Here is a 24,700-nt window from a genome sequence, read left to right on the forward strand (position 1 = left end):
GCTCACTACTATGTTGTCTGGCTGAAATCCATCCTCGAACTTCTGAACGTCCAAAGCATGTCAAGTCCCAAACCAGACCATAAACTTGTGATTGTCAGCAAAGCGATGTCTCCAGAGTGTCCAACAGTGTTTACTGGATGTTGAAACTGGAGGCAGTTGTATTGCCGCAAGCCTCTACTTGGAAATTACAGAGGGTGTTCCTCTGAGAATGTTTGTGCTTTAGTTTTGGAGTGAAAACGTGGAATACATGCTTATAGGGCGAGTGTGTGAAATGATCATAAGGGTATGTTAATCGTTTTTACACTTCAGTGCAATGTTCAGAAATCTTTTTACTGTTGCAATGCTCCCATGCTCTTATCACTTGGTTTGCAGGATGATTACATGGAAGCCCTGGCGAGGCTCCACCTCACCGTCACCAGTGCGTACAAAGTTAACCCAGACATCAACTTCGAAGTTTTCATTCATAAAGTCGATGGGTTGTCTGATGATCACAAGATTGAAACTCAGAGAGATATTCACCAGAGGGCCAACGATGACCTTGCAGACGCTGGACTGGAGAAGATTCACCTGAGGTGAGAGGCCCCTTTGTTCAAGAAGTGCTTACAGCTTCAAAAAGTGTGTAATGGCGAAAGGTGTCCATGCTGCATCATTCTGACAGACTGCAATGGCACATTGACGATGCAAGAGGTGCCTCAAGTCAGAGGGTTGCCTTCTATTAAGGTTACCAGTTGACTTCATGTTACCAGGCACACCCTATTTTAGCCCTTTGCTTTTACTTTGGTATTTTGTATTCAGTTAAAGTGACCCAGGACTACCACTCCCAGACTGCAGTTGATGGAAACATGAAAGCACAGGACTGAGGCATGATGCCCCTGATGAGAAGGCGTCATCTGCAATCCTACCCCTATTGAAATGTTTTGGCTGGCTCAGCTTCATGATGTGGGTCAATCCTCCTCCCTCATGATCACAGAATGTCGTCCTGTCAGCTGAGGCCTATCCGGGCATAATCCAGTGCCAATCCTACCCCAGAAGGGGTGGCAGTTGAAAGGGCTCCACTTCCTGCCCCTACCCAAGTGACAGCTTATTTATGAGCAGTATCCATTTGCATCAACCCATGCCTCTTAAACCAAATGGTCTCCAGGTTTTCTCCCCATTTCCTAGATCCAGCGTTCACACCGTGATTCATTGGAAAGACTGGCAGAGAGAGAGACCAGACCTCCAGTGTCACACACTACCAGAGTCTCAGTGCCAGAAACCAACAAATGGCAAAGCGAGACAGAGGTGGCAGACAGAAGATTGCAGAGTTTATGCAGCCGCAAGATATGCAGCACACTGCTCCCCAGTATTGCCGTGGGCTCCAATGAGGCTGCAGAAGACTCCTTAGACCACTGGGGCCTACAACCATGGTCTCGGACACTCACCCAGACTGCACTCCTCTTTGGGGGAGCCCAGACTAACACGAAGTTGGACATTGCATGTCGTGGGCCACCATCTGCATTTCAGGGTGGATCCAAATTATTGACCAGTGCTAGACAACCAACCAGAGCACATTGGGAGGGGGGCAACAGAGAGCACAGGAAATTGTGTGTTACCCGGGTGAGGTAAGGGGAGGTGACAGACCAAGCGACCAGAATGAGGATGGAGATGTGGATTGTGGGGGTGCCTTTTGGATCAGGAAATGTGTTGGTAAGTGAATACACGGTATGATATGGCATTTATAACGCGCCTATACACAAGTGTTTCAAGGCGCAACTAGGCGAGGGAGGGGAACAAAGGGAGGACAGACAGCGATCCTACTAGGCCAGGTGTCATTCAGATCACGTAAGCGCGTGGGAGTGGGGCAAGGTACAGTGCAGCAAATGGGAATAGTTAACAATAAGTAACGGCCAGCAAGTGGCAAGTGCAAGGGTAAATGCAGACATCAGGTGTCATGGCAAGTGCATGGGTAAGTGCAGATATCGGGTTACACAACAGGTGTCAAGGGCTGGTAGGGGACTGTAGGAATACAGAACAGTCCCCAAGTGCAGGGATTGCCAGGCGGGCAGTGCAGGTGTGTGATTCTGGCAGAGGATGGACCTGGGCCCGAGATCAGAGGGTGTCCAGGAAGGCAGTGCAGTTCTGGTTACAGCCAGGAGGTCCGCAGAGGAGAGGAGGTGAAAAAGCAGAAGCAAAGAGAAAGGTTTTGAGGTGCTTCCGACACCAGAGATGGTTCTCCTCGAGTTTAAGGGAGGCTGTTCCAGAGGGAGGGACCAGCCGAAGAAAGAGATCTACCACCAACTCGTTGCTTAGAGAAGCGACTGACCCTGAGGGAGTTGGAGGCGGATGAGCGAAGAGCTCAAGAAGGAAGATATTTAGGAAGAGAGAGTTGAAGGTATTGTGGCCCCAGAAAGCCTTATGGACGATGCAGAGGGTTTTGAACTTAATCCTCGCAGCCACTAGAAGCCAGTGCAGAGATTTCAGTCCTGGAGAGATACGATCCTTGGGCTTGAGGACAAGGACAAGTCTCGCAGGCCTGTTCTGGATGAGCTGCAGAGGGCGGAGAGTAGAAGCAGGCAGATTTAGAAAAAGGCTTTTGAAATCTTCCAGCCTAAAGAGAACCAGAGCTCTGGAGACAGTGAGCTTCTGGGGGAAGGAGAGGAAAGGAAGAATACCTCTGAGGAGGTGCAGTTGGTAGTGTGACTTCTTAGAGACGTCAGAGATGTGAGGAGAGAAAGAGTGTGGAGTCGAAGATGACCCCAAGGTTTTTAGCCTTGCAGGTGGGAGCAGGAAGAGGGCCAAGAGGCCGGCCAGAGAGCTGCAGGAAAGGAGGGAGCAGGTGTGCCGATAAGGAGAATCTGTCTTACTGGCATTAAGGCAGAGGTCATTGGGGGCACACCACTCCTGGATAGCAGACAGACAGTCGGAGATAAGGGAAGGAGAGGAGGAGGCTGAGGGTAGCCTGAAAATTTGCTAGGTGTCATCCAAATAGCACTGAAAGTTGGGGCAGAGAGCAGCGATGCGGTGGGCAAGGAGTGCCAGGTATTGGTTAAACAGCCATGGAGAGAGGTTAGACCCCTGGGGGACACCACAGGTAGAGAAAAAGATAGCGGAGAGGAAGGACCCAAGTTGGACCAGGGAGGGCCGGTCAGAGAGGAAAGAAGTCAGCCATGCCAGAGCCTGACCAGTGATACCCAGGCTATCATGGAGATGGTTGATCAGGATGGCATGGTTGACAGTGTCAAAGGCAGAAGAGTGATCAAGCAGGATGAGGACGAAGGGGTGTTGTCGAGGTCTTCACCGATGTACAGGAGAGCAGTTTCCGTGCTTCTGGCAGCTCTGAAGCCAGACTGATGGTCATGAAGACAACCAACAGATTCAGTGTGGGGATTAAGCTGGGAGATGGCTAGTTTCTCCAGGAGCTTGCCCAGGAAGGGAGTGATGGAGATTGTGCGATAGTTAGCCGGGCAGGAGGGGTCGGCAGAGGGTTTCTTAAGAAGAAGGTGCACAAGGGAGTGCTTCAGGGGGGATGGGAAGACTCCAGTGGCAAAAGAGTGATTGCAGAAATCAGCCAGGGCAGGAGCCAAAGAGTCTGCATTGAACTGTATTGTGAGTGTGCATAGTGAGTGTGGTTAGGATGTAGGGAGTGATTGTGAGAATGACAGAGGGTGTGAGAGAAGGTGGGTTATAGTTGTGTGGGTAGGTCACAGTACTGTGCAGGTGGGAATAGTAGTATAGCTGTAACCTGAAAGGTTGGAGGAAAGGCTTAGGAGTGAGAGCTATTGGAAGTACAGTGGAGGAAGATGCAGGGAGTAGATGAGGGGTCTGATGAAGTTGGAAGGAGGAACGTAGTAAGAGGGAAACATCAGAGTGAGCAGGAAAAGGTACATGGGTGTGATAGGAAGAAGACCAAATCGGGCAGTGTCCGAAAGGCACAAGCCATGATCCCTTTTTAGTCACCTAACCACTGCATAGTGTTGAGTCAGTCTAGGAAGTCCCTATGGGAAGTTGGATAGATAAGGCATTTGGTTTGGTTTTCACTCCTAGCATAAGTCTAGCATAGGACAATATTCTCTGTGTACTAACCTGGGTAGTAGCGACGCCTGTGCTAGGGAGGATTGGGGTTTTCTAGATGAGAGATGTGGGAATAACCCTACTGCCCAGAACATTCTTCTTTGGAGTTCTACGAACATGCGCTTTTAAGTGTCAGTGGTGGCATATCTTGTGGGGCCATCGTGAAAGATGTTTGGCACTACAGGCATCTATGTGGCATCTATGTGGGCTCAGGCAGCATGAACACATGTTTTACAGGGCCCTATATTATGGACTGAAGCATCATGACCTTTTGTTTACAGTGGCACGACTTGCATGTATTTTGGGCAAAGGCATCATTAACCGTTTGTACAATGTTCCTGTTTACAATTGGTGACGTGGTATTCATCTATTGGATTTTTCAGTTAGATGGCAGATTGTAAATTGTGACTTTAATAAAAATGTACTGCTTTGAAATGAAGCATTTCAACCCATTATCTGCGAGCCAACATCAGCTGGAGAATGCATAGTTTCTGTAGACTGTACCGAGTCACATGCCATACTTATTAGGCATGCACCAGATGATTGCATGACCTGGCCTGACCTTGTTCATCTATAAAAGTGGAAAGTTGTAAAGGGGAAGAGTGGGAGTAAGGAGTGCAAAATTGCAGGTGTGAATTAGAATGTGGCAAGCAAATGAAGACCGGAGGGAGAGCAGAAGGAATGATGGAAATAAAAGAAGGCTGGAAAGAGGGAAAAGGGGGGAGAGGAGAGGTGAGCGGATAGAGATCGGGAGGTAGAGAGGATTTGGAGAAAAAAGGGGGAGAAGGTGAAACCAGAGAACAGCGGAGGTAAGAAGGAAAAAGGAGCACCAAGTGGGGCTGTGACTGAGTCAGAGACCTGACCCTGCCAAGAAGGGGATATGGACCCCCTCTCAACCTGGGGCAGGAGGAATACCAGGGTGTTTTCCTGTGCCTGTTCCGCTCCAGAGTAGAGAAAAAGGAGTGCTGAGGTGGAGGGGGCAAGGGCCCTCTCTGCCCCCCCCCCCTTTGCGCTCATGGTTACAAATGGGTAGTACGGTCAGTCATCTAATGCCTGTCTTACACCATGCTGGACCATTTTCTTTTAGAATGACAAAGCCCGAAATGAGTGTGGCAAAAGATGAAACGCCCCACATACGAGAGAGGTGCAGCGAAGAAAAGAATCCCTTACTACTCATCGGCAAGCAAGCCACTTCAGTGCAGCAGAGCCCAAACTCTAAATTCAACAGTGGCTATACCAGGCTGCCATCACGAAATGACAGCAGACCCTCGTTGAGAAAGGGGATGGGGCTTGAAGGACATTTTATAATTTCACACATGTGTAACAGGACCCCTGTGGAAAAGCCAGGTAGTACTGGGCTTGGCGAACCAGGTGAGCACTTTAGCCGATGGAAGGGAGGAGACTACACCATCATAAGGGAAATATGAAAGTGAGTGAACAGTTGTTCGGGTGAGGTCAGATGGAGAGGGAGCTGACCAAGAGACCAGGCATTGGGGGTGGGGGGGCAGTACAGTAGAGGGTGTAGGAGACTGAAAGAGTGATGTATTCGATGCGAGAGGAAGTGGTGTCTTGGTGTGAAAGTGCATCTATGTTGAGTGAGAGGTGTATGTGAGGGTTAATGAAAGTAGTAAGATCAATGAGTGAGAAGTGTGTATGGGGGGCGAGAAGGGTGGAAGGCAAGTGTGAAGAAAAGATGAGTGGAGTATGCAGCAGGGTGTAGTGTAGTCATACCTGGGTTGGAGGGAGTGGGGTGAAACTTGTGATTGGAGTGGAACGGGGGCGAAGTAGGGAGTGAAAATGGTGGGGTGGAATAGGGAGTAAAATGGGTGGGGCTGAGGAGTGTGGTGGAGTGGAGAGGGGTGGGGCAGGGGGTAAGTGGGGCAAAGGTTGGCATGTGGTGGGAGAGGGGGTGGAGATGGGCAGGGGGTGGTGAGAGGCAGTCAGGCTGGGCAGGGGTGGGTAGAGGGGCTGGAGCTGGTCAAGGGGTGGGTAAAGGGGTGGAGCAGGGCAGGGGATGGGGTTAGGGGAGTGGAGCAGGGCTGTGGGTGGGAAGAGCGGTGGAATGGGGCTGGGGTTGGCCGGAATGGGGAGAATGGAGAGATGATTAATGGGGAGAGACCTAGAGAGTAGGTGGAAGTTCTATGGATATTGGAGGAACAGACTAAGAAAGAGATGGTAGATAATGGGCAGAGGCTGTGAAATAGTAGAAGAGAAGGCAAGAGCATCAGGGACAGGAAAGAGAGGGCATGAAGGGGGGGACCGAGGGAAACTGACCAGTTGAGAAGGCACCACATCTCATTGTGAGAACTTGACATCCCTTGGGAGATAGGTTCCACACACAAGAACCCCAGATGCAGTAAGACGGTGGACTCGGGCCATCACTATAGTTGGTGTTCCAGACAGTATGGGTACCAATGTTTAGTTGCCAAGCAGGGGGCTCGGCAAGTCTGGGGCTAGGGTGGAAGGTCTAGATGAATGAGTGACATCCCTTAGTGTGTCTTATTGACCTTGCACATCAAGCTTTAGCCTCATTTGACATTTTGTAAAATAAAACCCTAGAACAATCTTCTGGAGTATTGGCATTCTTAAGGCCATCTGTGATGGGACCCTCCTAAGATCTGGGGCTCTAAAGAGGTTCCTGGCTTGGTGGAGAAGGAACCCTAGAATTTAGCATCGGCCTGGTTTGGAGTCAGACCTCAAGCCAACTAGGAGGGGTGGTGGCAGCCAGTTGCAATCCATATACTGTCAAATTGCCTAGCGACCAACGCAGCCCATTCTGATGTGCACCAGATGTTGGGAGGGGGTGCACGGATATCTGCTGGGAAAGTCCAGGCGACCTAACACTGGATCAACAACTTAAGCAGCCACCAAGAAAGGAGTGCAGGCAATATAAATACCCAGAGACTGTGACTTTGTCCACCAAGGTGGCTGACCTGAACCTAGAGGGTATGAGGGGTTGGTGCAGGATACTATACCTAGGGGACTTTGGGAAGAGACTGAATAATATTACATAGCTTTGTGTCATCTCTTGATCTCCATCTGTAACATGTGGTGTCAGAAGTGGGAACCACCACATGTGTTAAAATTATGCCCACCATATCCACTGCAGGTGGAAGAGTCTCTAAGCAATTGACACACAGCAGGAGCTGCCAGCTAATTCTTAGCTTTTCTGAATATTGTTTCTGCTGCTGGTAGAACTCTAGTCTCCGCAAACGTAAAGATCCAGCTTGACGGATCACTCCCAGATAAGGAATGATGAACAATCATGGCATTGATTTTGTAGATGGTAATAGACCACGTTCATCATGGGCTGGGTGTAAAGACTGGAGTGGGGTGCCTGTACTCCTCCTCTCTATATGGCAGAGGAGAGGCAATGAGGACTTTAGCCAAGATTCTCTATTTGGTAAAATGTGGGCGAGCAATCATGGCCTAGCTCTTAGGAGGTGATGCAGGTTGGTTCCTATGTACAGTGTATTCCCCAAGCACCCACAAAGGAATGGCTGCACACTTTTAGTGAAACCAGTCTTTATATAAATGAGGTTCACGTTATATACACAATCACGATTACACACTGTGTGCTCTGACAATTCTAAAATGGTAAATATATACAGTTCTAGGTGGTACCACGATTACTCTGATTCCATTAAAATGCATCAACTGTACTCCTTTCAAATAGCATACAAATCAAGTCAGCAAACAGATATCAACCATAGACTTAGGAAAACAAGTTGGTTACACAACTGGCAGAATACAGGGCCCCTTACCACCAGGCACAGTCCTGTATGAGTATTCCCCCACTTGAGCAACCTGTAAATGAAGATGCATCACAAGCCCAGTACATAAATGGTCTATTAGATTCCTATATCCTTCGATAAAAGTTCTATTGCCCCAAAGTAACTGGTTTCGTAGAGTTCTTTGGTGAGTCGTCGACAGACCTTTCTTAAGCGCACTCCGTTTAAGGCAGGAGCCGTGGGTCGTCGAGATTCGGGGAAGAAAGAGGTGAACACGGTCATCTGAGACCGCAGCTTTGGTTCTTGCGGTGCTTGTTGACGATTGGTTGAAATCGTCCTGCAAGCTGAGGTGTGTAGTGCCCCTCGACGACAATAGTTTGTTGCCGCACAGATTCAATGAAGAACTTTGGCCCAGCAAGGACATCGGGTTGTCTAGCGTCGGCGGACAGGACGTGACCACAGCTGGTTTCAGTAGCTTAGTCAGGGTCTGAGGTATTCGGGTGGTGGGAAACCCACCGGCGGATTCTCCTCAGTCGTCGGCAGCCTTGACTTTATCCGGCAGGACGAAAGCGGTCGACTGTGATGAACAAGGGAGTCCTTGGATCAAAGGCTCTTAGGCAAAGGAGCACTGCGGCTCTGGTCGGCGATGGTGGACGGTTGTCCCGTGCTTCTCTTCGCTCTCCTTGGCGGCCCCCTTCTCCGGTCAGCAGCCTTTCGTAGGTCTGTCAACCAGGGAGCTTTGCCAAAGATCACCTGGTGCACGATGGTCCCTTGTAGCTCGGGGAGAGGTCTCCTAGCTAGGTCCTCTCTTGGATCAGTTCCTTGACAGTCACTCAGCTTTCAGAAAAGCAAAGGACAGCAACAGCAATTCTTCTCTTCTAGCAGGGCTTCAAGGTCAAGCATCATTTTCAACTTCAGCTTCTGAACAATTTCCATCACTGAGAGGCCCCCAGATATACTGTTCTCCCATTCACTCTGCTGGGCCACACTCGGGCAACCGATCATTCAGAAGGGCATTGAGGTTGTCGGGCAGCCACAGGCGCACTGTGCATTCAGGCCATTCTTCTACATCTAGACACTCCCAACACAGAATGTGGATTCGGACAAGTACCCAACCATTCAGAACTCCACACTGCATTCGTACCAATTTTGGGCAGGGCTGTCTCAGTCAATGTGTCACATACCAGATACTAGGCACACCTAACACGGAATGCATATTCGTCATACACTCCATTGACCCAGGTCCCACCCCACCGGTGTACCCACAACATAGTCATTGGGGAGGCTCCAGCCGGTCTGGCCTGGACTTACCCACACAGCCAGTCAGGGCTAAGGGACATATTCAGGGCTGCCCGGGACTTCGGGAAACAAGGTAATAGGGAATGGAAAGCAAGAGGCCACAGGGGACATCTTGTCTCTGTCAGGAATCCACGGATTCCAATGACAGGGCCAGGGCATCCCAAAATGGAGGACGCTCAGGGCACCTGTCAAATCAGCACAGAGCTACCACCAGCCCGTACCCTGTTCTGTGGGCCACACACAGTTGCCCAAAAACATGAACTTAGGAGTACAAGGTCATACTCGCGCCCATGGGTGCCATAAGGGTATCCCAAGGGTCTGTTCACCAAACCAAAAAGAGGAAAAGCCGCACTGCTGAAGTCCCACATGAACTCCTGCGTGTAAAACAAGACAGAACATACATGATGAAGGAATAGAGGGCAAGGGTTTGGAGGCCTTGTCCCTCCGATGCATTGCCATCATCACACTGGGAATGGTGTATTTTATTCATTTTGCACCCCCTTCCTGTTCAAGTAGGGAACCCGATAGCCCAACTTTCAAGCAAAGTTCTTCCTCCAAGAAGTAGAAGAGGTAAAGGGGCTGTCCCAGATCCAGGGGGTTACACAGGTTTTGGATCCACACACCCCCAGCACATTTATTTTTTGCAAATGTGAATCTCTAAATCTTTCAAGATTTTTCTGCGACTCTGGCCAATTACTCCTCCCTGTGAAATACTTTAACAAGTGACCCAAGTGGATGAAAGGGCTGGCAAAAGGGTGCCCTTTTTTGTCAAAATCAGGGGGATATTATCTAGAGGAAAAAATTCAGTTAAAGTAGATGTGACCATCCTTTACAAGTTCTTATTCACCAGCCCATTGACGGGCCATGTGATCGCTACACCTCGACATAGCAAAGGCACAAGAGCATGTTCATAGCTGGTTCTTTTGGTCTGGGAATGTCCAGCAACTAAAAAATGCTTTTGCACCTCTGAGTTGTCAATACTTCTAGGATAGTTGTGGGACCGACCCTCTTCAGCCATTTCCAATTAATGAAGCCACAATTTATTTTTTAGGAATTGACTTCCTGGTCCTTATCGCAACGCTGCTTGTATTAATTGTTTCTTCCAACATGGCCGTATCACATGACACGCCTTGCACCAGCCTTCACTGCGGATGTTGTACGTCCTATAAATGTGCCACGCCCCCGCGGCCCCGCGCGTCTCAATACTATTGCGAAGTAGCGACCAGACGTGTGCTCCGTAGCTCGCGGTATTGTACCTTTGCTTCTTCCAGCTTATCCCATCCTAGTCCCTTTCCTTCCTTTCTTGGTTCCTGGACTCGTGTGCTTGTTGAGCACCCTGTTACTTTCTCAGACTCCTAGATCCCTGCACCCCGGAACCTTGAACGCACGCTGGAGTCGGTTGAGACTCGTGCAGCTTTATTCAAGACTCGATCAGTTTGCAAGAAAGCCTCGACCAAAGAATCCAGCAAATATCAAACTCTGGTGAGAAGGGGGGAACTCCTTGACAGTTTGAGACGCCACCCGACCGAATTCGATATGGACATGTAAGCGGCTGTCCAGGATTTGGTGTGTGGCATGCAAGAGCTATCAACCGAGGTGCAGAATCTAAAGGCGGAAAACGCCGCTCTCAAACAATTAGTTCTATCCCGTGATTCTGCCACAAAAGAAAGTGTATTGCTGGGCGGCATAGTGGACAATTACGATGGCTCAGCAAAAACCCTTAGTGGATTCCTGGATTCATGTTTGGTCCACTTTACTTTTAAGCCCTATTACTTTTCATAATTTCCCACCTTTCAGGAAATGCCTTGACCTGTGCCACGCCCCTCGTTAATTCCGGCGATACTCTTCTGGATGACTATGATGGCTTCATACAAGCCCTTAAAGGCATGGTCTAGTAAAAATCGTTATTGTCCCTACGGGTCGGCCATGTTTTTTTAAGCCTAAGTGGCTCGATTTTAGAAAACTTTCCTATGGACCTTACCCGAGTTTTTGTCCATTAAACACACGCGAAAACAAGCACCAGGGAGCCGCCATTTTCTGATAATCCTATCTTTTCCCCCATCGCCCTGGCTGACCTGCTTTTGCAGCACTAAATCAATTCCCCCGCCCCTGAGCCTGACATTATCAAAACATTCATATTCCCCGCCTCTCTCCGTGACGTTACTGTGCTGCGTAGGCAAACGCGCCCAGTCGTCTTCTGCGCGACTCCACACAGAACCCGGAAACCAACACAGATCAACTCACAACACAGCGCGCCACAATTCGGAATATGAAACTGTACTTTAAAATGAAACAGCAACACGGTACATTTGGTAAAGTACATTTATTTGACATTCAATGTTTAGAGAATATTCAGCAATTGCCATATGAACTCCGAAAGCCATTTATTTTCTTTTATCTGTATCCGCAATAACTGTTCCGTTTCATCTTGAGTCACGCGCTGTTCCTTTATGGTACACAGGGTGTTCATTTTCGTAAAAAGAATCACTTTGGAAGCACGGTGAACCGCAAGGCTGTTCCATCAACTAGGCACTAGTCCAGCCTAAAGGGTGATATGTTGCTTCTAGCCACTAGTACAGCGTAAGGGCATGTGAGCCCTTGGCAATCGTCCCATAATATGGTGATCGTGCTCCAGCTGTTGACACGAAGCTGCAGGTGTCTGCTGAAGAATCCATCCGCCGGTGTCTCAAACAGATGGCAGTGGCAGAATGGGATCAAATACCTGTTATGAAAACAAAAAAATTATAATTAGTCTCGCTAGCCGAACTTCATTAATATTACTCATTTTATTTATTACGGCCGATCAGAAACTATTTGCTTGCAAGGATAGTTCAATGGACTATGTTTGTCTCTAAAATCAATGCGAAAAGTAACAAGATAAATCGAGGCAAACACACAATGATAAACGACAGTTAGTCTACATGCGTGAGGAATGATATGATATATGATATGGCATTTGTAACTCGCCTATACTCAAGTGTTTCTAGGCGTGACGAGGCAGGTGGGGAACAAGGGCAGACAGACAACGATCCTAATAGGTCAGGTGTCTTTCTGATCGCGCATGGGGAAGGGCTGTACATGGTTAGTTGAATACAAATTAAATAATAGGGCCAGCTGGTGGCAGGTGCAAGGTAAATGCCGGGAGAAGGGGCTGAAGGATACATAGACAGTCCCGTAGTGCAGGTAGGCAGTGCAGGGAAAAGTGGCTGGGCCAAGGACCGAGATCGGTGAGACCAGTGGACCTGCATGCCCATGCGCCCACTACGAACACGTTTTACTTGCTTTTCCTAGCTTTTCCTTCATTCATTTATTCATGCATCCATTCATTAAATCTTCATTCCGGTATAAAAGCGTGTAAAGATTTACTTACATTATATTTGAAATTTCCATTGTGTCTCTTCGTAATGCAGTCTGTAAAACAGACCGTGCTCTTGACAACGATTTTTCGTATACTGAACTAAAATGAAACTCGGTGTAGTTTCTGAATTTTCTGCCTTATCGTCTCTTACGTTATTGCGCACTACCTTGAAATGTAGTTCTTTCGGCATGGTCCCTGTCTCAAGGTCAAAAAACAATAGACCCTTATACTTCCAGTGCGACTTGTGAGCCTCATCTGGGCGCTGTCCTTCGCATTCTTTATTTGCAACATCACATAGTATAGGCATCTGTGAGAACTTGAAGTTTAGAAACCGTCTATGTAGTGCGCCTCAGTGTGCAAATGCGAACTGGCTTCTCTCCCAAATGCCACGGCCCGCTTGGCTGGCGCGTTCTAAGTGCCCCAATTTTGTCCCCGTTGTCTGCGAGCTTTGCAGCCCAAATTGAGACATTTAATTTTTTGCGGAAGGTCAAGGAAAGTATAAAGTACCACAGGAGTTGAGTTAAAAGTTAGATTTATTGTTTGTTTTATTATTTGCAATACGCAAGCCTCCCCTCCGTTAACAGTGCACAGCATTTACATTTACATGAGATGAGACATGAGAAAAATATATACATACACATATGTGAGGTGAATAGAGAGAATTCAAAGATGACGCCCAGCTTGTTCGCCACCCATGATGGTGAAGGTAGGGGTTAGGTTTACAGGTACACTGTACAATAACATTTATTTACAAAAAGACAATCGTATTGCAATTATTTAAACCGGGATTTGTACTTCACAATCAGCTGTGCTTCGGGTGGGACAGTCGCAATGTTCGGTGGCAATGGATCACTGCTCTGCACAGGAACGTCCAAAATTCCATATCTGTGCTTCTCTAACACAGCAACAATAAGGCCTTTCACAAAGTCGAACTGCATTTCATCATAGACTGTTTTGATCACCCATTGCTTACTTCGTTTTGAAAACACCTTAGTGTAGCGAGGCATCCTTACTTTACCCCTAGTCTTAGATTGTTCACGTCCGACATTGCTGTTATGGGCCAAGACTGCTAGTAGATTGCGATGTTTCATGCCCCGAAAGCTAAAATGCAAGCATTTTGGCCTGTACTTTAGGCACATATTGTGGAACACCTCCAAATCTCCTGTGTGACAGAATTCTGTTAGTCCTCTCAAATCGCTTGATAGAGTTTTGTCGAAAACAATCTTCTCAATGGCTTTGTGTGTCGGTGAAGATGGAATCAACCACTTCTTCTTCCGTGCCTCCTCTGGGGAAAAAGGGCCATGTTCACATTGGTGGAAATGTTCATTTGCTGTCCAGCGGTGAACGTTGGTACAGTGGTGCATCAGTGACTGCCATTTTTCAAGTAGTATTTCCACTGACCCCTCAAGTTTTTTGAGCTCCACCAAAGATGGTTGGTGATAGAATGTGACCACTGCAAAATACTTTCAAAACCTTTTTTTTTCCCTGCAGCTGAGATTTTCTTATTGATTGATTTAGCAAGATGCCATACGTCAAATTGATGTTTAATATGTGGGAACTGCTCTCTCATTGTCTTGGCAATTGAAACGTGTCTATCCGTGGCTATGAGGTCGATGTGCATTCCCCTTGATTGTAGATATTCCACTGATTTTATAAATCCTAGTTTCTCCATGCCCACTGACGATGTACATTGTGTTACCTGCACGACCACCGAACTCACAATTTTCTTACTATTCATGTCCTGAAAGTGGAGGGTGCAGTACTTGGCAGAAAATCCAGGGCTGTCGCACTGTCCATCGCCGGCTAGCCTGAATCGTTTGCCTTCGAATGTACTTGCTAAAGACAATTGTTCAATTTTCCAAGCATCACTAATGGCCGGAAACAGATAATCACGTTGGTATATGTAGTACAGCGCTTTAGAAATGAAATGGAGTCCCACAAACTGAAAGAAAGCCTCTAACTTTCTAAAACTAGAGCCACTAAAAAGTGATGGAGCTGCACACAGTAGATTGCCTGCTGGCAGTTTCCCCAGCATCGGTTGTGCAGACCATGAGAACCTATGATTTAATCTACAGGCGGCATTAATTTTGACGTTACTGCCTTTTATTTGACGAGTCACATTAATCAATGGCTTCCCACATACTTTCCCTCTAATGGAATGCACACATTTCAGCATACTTAAAATTTCCATCAAACAACTGTTGAATAGAATGTATTTGCTCTCTTTCATTAGACTGTCATCCTGCATCAACGTTGTTTCGGCCTGTGACGTTGTGGAGATTTCAACACATTGGAAAGTAATATCGCTGATATCAAGTTCTGATGTGTCTATGGATGGTACGGCTGGTTCATTCTCTGCCATTTCGACATCTATTACTTCAACATTGATGGGAGAACACAACAATGTTGACAGGTTTTTTGGTGGCAAATTTTTGGCGGGTGTAGATTGTGTAAATTGATCTGCAACTACTTCAGAGCTATCTTCAATACATTCAATAACATCTTCTTGTGGTGGTGCGGTCGCACTGTAGCTATGGTCCAATGTAACTTTGCTGTAGTCTCCAAACACAGTTAATTCATGTTCTGGCCATTGGACATGAGCATCTTGAGCCTGAACACGCCTCGCCTCAATTAATAGTTCCTCCATAGTGTACACGGTCTGGCAAGCCACATCTCTCATTCGCTTCACTGTCTGTGTGTGTATAGTTCTGACACCCATGGGTAACTGAAGGAGAGATTGGAAAAGGGATGTTCAGTTTAAACACAAGATGGAGTGTAGTAGAATTGACTGGAAAAAAACAACCTAAAATAGTCCCCAGCAAAAACATTTTTTTAAAGTTATGAACTGTTTGTAACTAACCTTTTTTTGTTTTTTTTCTTTGCAACTTTTTTGACTCGACCTTCAACATCTGCACGCTGTAGCTCCGATTCGTTTCCGCATGTCCTCCCTTCCTCTTGCGCTGCAACGACTATATTTTCTGTATCCGCATAGACAGCACGGAATGAGGCTCCATCGTCTCCCTGAAACATAGTACTTTCATTACTATGTATCAAAATATTGTTAGCATAAAACACACGTGAGGACGAACACACAGGTACATCTCAACAGCCAAACACGATTTAAACATTCTGTGCAACAATCAAAGGACAAGTATTCGACCAGTGATGATCTATTTCGATGGAACTGTCAGTATCCATACCTCTGGCTCTGCATGGACTGCCATGAAAGGTTGTATTGGAGAGGAGGCATCCGCATCTCCCCGAAACACAGTACTTGCATTAGTATGCTTTTCAATAATGGAAACACAACACACACTTGGGGCCGAATGCACAGGTACATATAAAGAGATTACCTCAAATGATGCATTGTCCAAAAGAATCAAGGAAAATCTAAATATGATCACATTTCATCGACTTATTTCTCCGATTTATTTACATCTGCATCATCTAAATTGGATGTTGTGATTGTAGTGGAAGCTTCGTCGTCTCCCTGAAACACAGCACTTGCGTTAATACGGAAGAAAGTATAGCAAATGGATTCACCTTATATGATCACGCATGATGGAGCTGTCATTATCCATACCTCGTACTGCTGAAGAATATCTATGGTTGTTGCAAATGTAGTGCGCACTTCCGAAAGCTGTTGCGCCGATTCGTATACGCATGGTCCTGCTTCCACTTCCCCTGGAATTACTTGAATGTCAGGCTCTGCATCAAGTGCAGGGGTTGACGCTCCATCAACTGCCTGAAACATAGTACTTGCATTAGTGAGGATTACAATAGTGAAAACATAACACACACCTGGGGTCGACAGCACAGGTACATATCAACGGCTAACCACGAATTAAACATTGTGTAGAACAATCAAACGGCAAGAATTCCAGCTCTGATGATGACGCTCGATGGAGCTGTCAGTATCCATACCTCCTGCTGTTGAAGAACATCTAGAAATGTTGTAGATGTGGCGGACGCTTCAGCATCTCCCTGAAAGACAGTACTTGCATTAGTATGGATAACACTAATTATAACCGAAAACAAACACCAGTGGACGATAACTAAGGTGTATATCAATTGGAAAGCACTAACCAAACATTCGGTAAAATGATTAGACGATAAAATAAAAATATTACTTGACATGCATAAAACAGGTCTGTAGCGGATTAGCCTAGTAAGATTACCTGATACGCGCTAGAAGTGGTTGATAACTGCGACCACGTAAAGGATGTAGAATGTTCTTGCTTCAGATTCAAGGGATAGTCAAGAAGTTGTAAAGGTAAATTAATGATTGATAATGAAATGCCAATATTAAAAATAGCCATGCAAGGCGACAGAATACTTGTAAAATGCTCAATACAGCACAGTTCCCTATTCCCATATATATACATTACGTTTGTGGGTTATGAAATCGAAAAAGAATATATTGGTAAATGTCATTATTCAAAAAAACTATACAATCATATCCATATCGAAATTATTACAAGGGATAGAACACCTACAATATCAATTAATCCGTTCGGATACCTACACTCTACCGCAAGGCCTAAAGCTAAATCCGGACACTTGACTCACCGGTGGCGGAATGTGGACGAATAGAGTGCGAATAGCGTTTTCAAGCAATTTCCGTGTTGTTCGCCGTTTATTCTTCTTTGTTACCCAAGATGTTGTGTACATGTCCAAGGAAAAGTGCCGGCTGCAGATGCGGTATCGATCACCCCTCTTGTCCTGTAAGACTTGTTGGACTCTACTTTCCAGCTCATCCAGTGGATATCCGCAATGTCTGACCGATTCTCTTATTCGATCAACAGTTTTCGGGAATACATGCATTGAAGTGCCTTCAGATTTCGCATGGGTCTTCGAAGGGCAACCGCTAATCGAACAGGCAGGCATTGTTGATAAATCTGAAAAGTAAATATCAACATTATTATACAATCTTCAAGAATAAAGATTTGATACAAAAGTAAATGAATCATACAATGATCAATGCAAGGTTTGTTTTGGTCGCAGGAACTATACCAGTTCATTATGTGCAGCTTAGTATTTGCATAAGTTGCAGAAATGTATGAATGATGTGACTAAAAACTGAAAATGTGACTCATCCCTTGGATGTTCTGTATTGCACGAGAAGGAAACATGCTTACATCATAGACTGGACCCCCGAAGGATGCAATTCGATGACAATTGACACAGATGAAAATAAATAGATCTATTGATAGCATAGCAATGGAAATTCAAGTCAATAGCAATAAGACTAATGAACATAGCACTATTGGGTACTCTACTCGCAAATATATAGAAATGTAAAAATCTGCGAAATATGACCAGGATACATGGCCTTACCTTGACCAACAAACAGTTGGATTCAGCAAGCCGAGCAGTATGTTGCGGGAGAATAGGTGGATGGCCACAGGTAGCGCACTGATGGGTATGCTCGAAGCGGTCAGAGAAGTTCACGGATAGCACGACAACGAGCAGATTAGCATAGATCTCCGTGGTTCCCAGGTAGCACGTTCAGGAGTTGACTTGCAAAGCACAAAGATGTTCTCATGAGACATATCGAGTGGTTTTTAAAGTATTCGAAACTGGGGTGTGTTTGTGAATGAATGACGTATGTATGTCGTGGTATTAGGTGGGCGGCCTGCTTGAAGGGGAGGCCTGCATGGAGACACAGGGTCTGAGGAGGCCATGTGACCGATGGCCCCTTGGCGTGGGACACCTTTTGAAGTGTACATGTAGTTTGGCACCTTGGCCTTTCGCGCCCCTGACAGCCCCCCATGCCAGCGCGCATCCACCGGCGCGAACCGCCTTTGATACAGGGGGGATGGATGGATGGCCATGGGGCGTGCAGATAAGGCACAGGAAGACTGCTGAATGGAGACACACTTATGTGGATTGCAGGGGGGCGGCCTGCTTCAAGGGGAGGCCTGGCTGGAGACACGGGGTCTGAGGAGACCATGTGAACAATGGCCCCTTGGCGTGGGACACCTTTTGAAGTGTACATGTAGTTTGGCACCTTGGCCGTTTGCGCCCGTCACAGCCCCCATGCCAGCGCTCATCCACTGGCGCGAACCGCCTTTATATCAATATATAGTATATCGCCTTTATATCAATGATAGTATATTGTTGCTTATCAATAACAAATGCCACATACCGGAGATTCTTGTGAGCACAGACCCACACTTCAACCAGTGTATTATAGTGGTCAAGACCCTAAGGCCTGTATAATCCAATGGTAATTGTTAGTATAGATATATGTGACTTTTATAGAGACATAACCTATTGAAAGACTTTAAACAACTGTTATTTAGTGCATGCATTATCGAGAATATGTTATGTTAGCTTAGATAGATAGTGCCCACCCTGCTTCACAGCGACCAGACCTTCACCCATTCGGAGCACAGATGTCTGACGTCCATCCTTGAATGGAGACACACTTGATTCATTTAAAAAATCGAAACAAACGTTGTTAAAATATATGTGGTGGTGATCGGCCACCAGGGGGCGCACGGATGAGTCTCCTCTCCGTGTGAGCTCCGCAACTGAGGTCCGGGAAGTGGCTGTGAGCCCCCACTTTGTGACCCCCCCCAAGGTTGATTGCGGAGCCAAAGACGTCGGAAGGTGTCCCCCTCACCTGGGAAAAAACCCGTGGAAAATCGGAGGACATTTCGCTGGGAAATCAATGTACACGTTCTGAGGCCCTGGACGTGTGCACCTACAATCCGAAACTATACACCCGTGGCAGCACGGACAATCGAGGAGGAGGCTGAATTGCGCGGCGGTCCCTGCACGGAACTTGGCCTTGGGAGAGGGACCCGCTGCAGGCTTTTGCTCTACGCGGCGAGGAGCGCCTTCCTGGACCCCGTTCGTCTTCCTGCCCATTTGTCGAGGACGGATTTCTCGGGCTGGCGCCAGCATCCGTGCTGGTGACGGCGCGGGCGGGACCTCGTCGAGTCTCCCTCGGTGGATGAAGGTAGGCGGCCGCCCCTCCTTTCTCCTCCACGGGCTTCAGCCAAGTACGAGATTGCCCCGCGCCACGTTGGGAAGCCCAGAAGGCCCACAATCAGGCAGCCGGTGCATCGGAGCTCCCTCCCCTTTCCCATTCCTGATGAAGGCTGCACGGCAGGCGCGGCGTGAGAGTTCCTCCCATTTCCATGGTGCCGAGGCCCAGTGAACGCAGAGACGGCCCCGAAAGAAGTGCCCACGCATCCAAAGGAACGCTCACCTCCCCCCCCTCCCGGAGTGCTTGCACGCCACAGCCGCGCGCTCGGGGGTCAGGGGAGAGGAAAAGGAGAGTGGGTGAAACCTACTCACGGGATAGAGCAGCATAAGGTTTGAAAGGGGATAGACCACAGCAGGCCCAACATGGTGGGTTCCCCAGTACATTCGGAATACATCTGATGCACACCCCACATGTGAAGTGGCTCAGCTAACGGCTGTTCCTGGAGTGAACCGCATAATACCTACTAGCTACCACCACCCAGGAAGTATTTAGACATGCAGGAAGGCCACCGGGGCTGAGGGTAAGGCCCCCATGACAGGGGCGTGTGCCTCCTCAGGTAAATCACCCACTATCGAAGGAACACTTTGCACTCCAGAATCAAAGGATCTATAACGTACGCAGGCCGCCTGCAATCAAAAACGGGGAAAAGTCTACTTCTTGAGGACGGAGACTGTGGTCTGAACATCGCCACGGAGAAACTACTGGTGTGTCCTCCGGCATAAGCTATAATGTTGCGGTTACTATGTAGCAGGGGGCACTAGCGGATCTTCCCTGGGCAACGAAGGACTGAGGGTTGGGCCCCTGTTTGACAGGGCGTGTGCCCTCCTCAGACCCTACACACACCTCTAAGCTTGCCGGATCAAAGAACGCGATCCCAGCTCTCTGCCCGGAGTGGCCCTTTCAAGTGGGGAATAGCTGTGGTCGCCGTGTCCTGCTCACGATCTGCTGTCCCTCTCCCTGGAAGTAAAAGGAATCAAGTGGTCCATGTGAACACAAGGAGCGTTCCCTGTTGCGGAGGCTTTTTGGTGTACCTTACCCTACGCCACGATTGGCCGCCGTGGGACAAAATATCGCTAGCACAAGCGCAATATTGTCCAAAGACCATACTCGCGCCATTACTTACCAAAACCCAGCTGAGATCCACCCTCCATGGACCCTAAGGGTAAACTGGCAAGATACAAGTTTACTCCGACCTCTAGACCTCCAAAGCCCTTCATCGAGTCCGAAAAGTCAATGGCAGGGTCTGAGGCAGCCGCGACCAAGGCGGACGTCGCCGACCTACTTACTGAGCTGAAAGGCATGAGAGCGGATATCGGTAGCAAAATAGATAAGATCACGCAAAGGATGGATAAAATGGACGACAGGCTGGAACAGGTCGAATATAATCAGACATCCCTGAACACTCTGGAGGCACAACTGGATCACCGCATTGCGGAAATAGAACATAGAGAAGAGGAGATGCGTCTCAAGGTCGATGACCTCGAAAACAGGGAGCGTCGAAACAACATTCGTGTCTTTGGTGTGCCCGAGAGAGAGGGCGAAACCGAACTTGATCTAAAACAAACACTACACACCATTCTGAAGCTCCTCTTCAAGGACGACTCAGTAGACGAACCTAGAATTGACCGTATTCACAGAGCGGGAGGCAGACCTGGAGGCCCAAGATCGGTGCTAGCTCGTTTTCACAATTATGCTGACAGAGCACGAATCTTGGAAAAGGCCAGAAACATCCCTCAACTTTTATTAGAAGACTCCAATATTTCACTCTACCAGGACTTATCATCTCTCACGTTGGCTATGAGGAAAAAGTGCTCCCCGATCACGAAGATGCTAAAAGAAAAGGGCGTCAGATACCGTTGGGGCTATCCGTTCTCTCTCACCTTCGAGTGGGAAGGCTTGCCAATGAGACTTGTCCCGGAAAAAGACGTCGCTGACTGTATAACGGACCTGAATGGCCCCCAGGGGGAAGATCCCCCCCTTGATGACTTGAAAAGAGTGGAGGGCGAATGGAAAACCAAGGGTCCGCGGCGGAGCAGGATTCAAGGCTCCAGGAAATTCCGGAGGATGAACAACTCCCAGGACATGGAGCATTGACTTGAGCCTAGAGTGTCTTGTCACGCCACATACTCCAAATAATGATGGGACAATGGCTTGGCGGAAGCTAGGCACTAGATCGTCACCCGACGCTGGTTGAACTAACCCAGTTCACTTAAAGGGGCAATAATCCTCGACCTATGCCATTGGTAAATTCGATTCGAGGTTCAGAACACATATCCGAATGTTTAATTCTATTTATACAGGTATCAAAATTGGACTACTATGCGTGGGTTGCCTGATAGACTTATGTGGTGAGGCAGACATTGGTCCGATGCTTAAAGTGGAGGTCAGAAGTTGTATTAACAAATTGGTTTTACGGTATTATGGAATTGCTTTTGTGGGGATCGGCACTCCTATTTTTGACTTGTTGATGTTGATATATGAGCAAAAAGTTTGGGGCTCACAGTTATATATGCTTTTATTATGATAGGACCGCTTGTTTTGCGGTCTCCACTGGTGGTCCGAGTTTGACTGGGTGATGTTAACCCGGGCGGGCCGGGCGCCGAATGCATGGGGGTTAGGGGGGGTAGGGGAAGGGGGGATGAGCGGGAGACACATTATTTGTTATAATCCAGACCTGGGGGGCGCAATGACACGAGATGGGTACATAAAGGGGCATTGTACGTCCTGGGCAGGTTGGCCTTTGATCCATACAGGGCTAACTAAGACCCACTTCATAGAAAATGAACCACATATTGCAATACTAGTCATGACACGGGCTGCGAAGCAGACGAACCGGCCGCTTACAAACTCATCCAAAACTTAGGATGGCACCTACATTCTGTAAAGACACGTTACGCATTTGCACACTTAATGTCAAAGGTTTGAACTCTCCCATGAAGAGATCTATGGTGGCCAGGGAATTCAAGAGATCGAATATAGATATTTTGTTCCTCCAGGAAACGAGATATCGAAAGGGTGAGGAGAGAATGATTCCATCACGGGAGGTCGGACCCGTTCATTGGAGCTCTGGGATTCTAAAAAAGGCAGGAGTGGGGATCCTGATTCGCAAAAGCCTTCGGTTCACAATTCTTGACACATGGATGGATAGGGAGGGGAGGGCTCTCATAGTCGTTGGAAACATACAGGGCACAATAGTCACACTCGCCACGCTCTATGCACCTAACCAAGGGCAAAATAGGTTTCTCCACAAAATCACTGAGAAGGTTTTTGGCATGGCCAAGGGTCACACGGTCCTCGGTGGGGATTTTAATACCTGGATGGATAGTTCAATGGACAGACAGACCAAGGCCGATGCAGTAGATCCACCCAGCACTCGGAATGAAGCAGACATTAAATTAACCCTTGACCTTTATGGCCTCGTTGATAGCTGGCGTCATTTGCATCCAACGGAAAGAGGCTTTACTTTCCACTCCCTCCCCCATGACACACTTACGCGCATCGATTACATTTTTCTCTCTGACGGCCTCCTCCGCATGATGCAGGTGGCCACTATATACCCCTCTGCGTGGACTGATCACGATATGGTTATGGTGGATATACTCTGGAATGAACTGGCCCCCCGGAACTCTAAATGGAGATGTAACGATTCCTTATGGGCAGACTCGGTCTTCAGCGGAACCTTGGAAACCGAGATCGAGCAATTCTTTGTTACTAATGACACAGGGGACGTAGGGAAGGCGTCAGTGTGGGAGGCTGCCAAGGCTACCTGGAGGGGGATTCTCATGCGGGAAGGTGCCTGCAAAAAAAGAGAGCGTGCCTTGATAGAGAAAGGCATAAGGGAAAGGCTTGGTACGGCTCAGGGCCTCGCACAGTCCTCTCTATCTGAGAGACCCAGGTATATAGCTGAAGCTAAACAACTCAGAGAAGAGCTGAAAATACTAATTGCGGGTAAGACAGCCCAGACCCTACAATACCTCAAACAAAAATACTATGAGAAGGGCGACAAGGCCGATGCCCTGCTGGCAGCTCGTCTCCGTGCACAGAAAGCGGAGAGGTGGGTTGACCTAATCGAGAGGACAGATGGCACTCTCACGGACACGACGGTGACCTCCCCCGAGGACATACAGGAAGCATTTGCCTACTTCTACGAAGATCTATATATGTGCGACCCCCCCCCCAGTGGGCAGTATAGACACATACCTTAAGGAGGCGCAGACCCCCACACTCACGACCACGGAGGCCGACTCCCTTGATATGCCAGTCACAGAGGAGGAGGTTGCAGAAGCTATCAAGAGGTTGAAAACGGGGAAGGCCCCTGGGGATGACGGATTCACCCCTGGTTTCTATAAAACATTCTCCACCCTCATTTCCCCCTTTCTGGCACCCCTGTTTAACTCTATTTTTGACACGGGCCAAGCACCTCCGTCCTTCTCTCAAGCCCTCCTTGCTGTTATTCTGAAGGGAGGTCGTGACCCAAAATATTGCAGTTCTTATCGCCCCATCTCTCTCCTCAACATCGACGCTAAGGTATATGCCAGAGTCATTGCGGCTCGGCTTGAAACACATCTCCCTAGGTTAATACACTCTGACCAAGTTTGTTCTTGGAAGGCAGGGCGCGGACACAATGAGGAAAACACTTCATTTACTTCATGAAGCACAAGAAATGGGAGGGGATCCATCACTTTTGTCGTTAGATGCCGAGAAGGCTTTCGACAGGGTGTCATGGAGCTTTTTGGAAAGAGTATTGGTATCGAACGGGCTTCGACCGAAACTTTGCTGCGCCATTAAAGCGCTATACAGTTCCCCCACGACATCAGTGACGGTGAACGGAGGCTAGTCTCGTTGGTTTCCCCTTGAAAGGGGGACGAGGCAGGGCTGCCCATTGCCAGCGATTTTATTTGTATTGTCACTTGAGCCGCTGGCGCAAAAATTAAGACACAACAGTAGGGTAAAAGGCATCACGGTAGGCGATCGGGAATACAAACTGGGCCTATATGCTGATGATATTTTATTGCACCTAACTGACCCCTTAGACTCGGTCCCGGCCGCGCTCGCTATAATTGAAGAATACGGTGAGTTGGCTGGCCTAAAAATTAATACAGGGAAATCTGTCCTCCTCCCGATCGACAAAAGTAGAGATTCCGAGGTCGAACGCTTTGCCCCCCTAGGAGTGAAAGTCAGTCTCACCACACTCCGATACTTGGGCATTAACGTCACTCGTGACTTGGGATCCCTATATGAAGCCAACTTCCCTCCATTGTCACC

At 47.9% G+C, this 24,700-nt stretch overlaps 1 protein-coding gene across 2 annotated transcripts in view; it reads left to right on the top strand.

Annotated features, from left to right (window-relative positions):
* The window catches only part of RRAGD (Ras related GTP binding D), a 536,051-nt gene that overhangs the window by 129,188 nt on the left and 382,163 nt on the right, over positions 1 to 24,700 (top strand). For both annotated transcript variants that reach the window (XM_069606500.1, XM_069606499.1), the window contains exon 3: positions 373 to 572. In XM_069606500.1, the coding sequence (XP_069462601.1) occupies positions 373 to 572 (200 nt within the window). The remainder of the gene's footprint in view (positions 1 to 372; positions 573 to 24,700) is intronic.

This window comes from Ambystoma mexicanum, chromosome 4p (genome assembly GCF_040938575.1).
Source record: "Ambystoma mexicanum isolate Mex_15411 chromosome 4p, UKY_AmexF1_1, whole genome shotgun sequence".
Lineage (NCBI taxonomy): Eukaryota > Metazoa > Chordata > Amphibia > Caudata > Ambystomatidae > Ambystoma > Ambystoma mexicanum.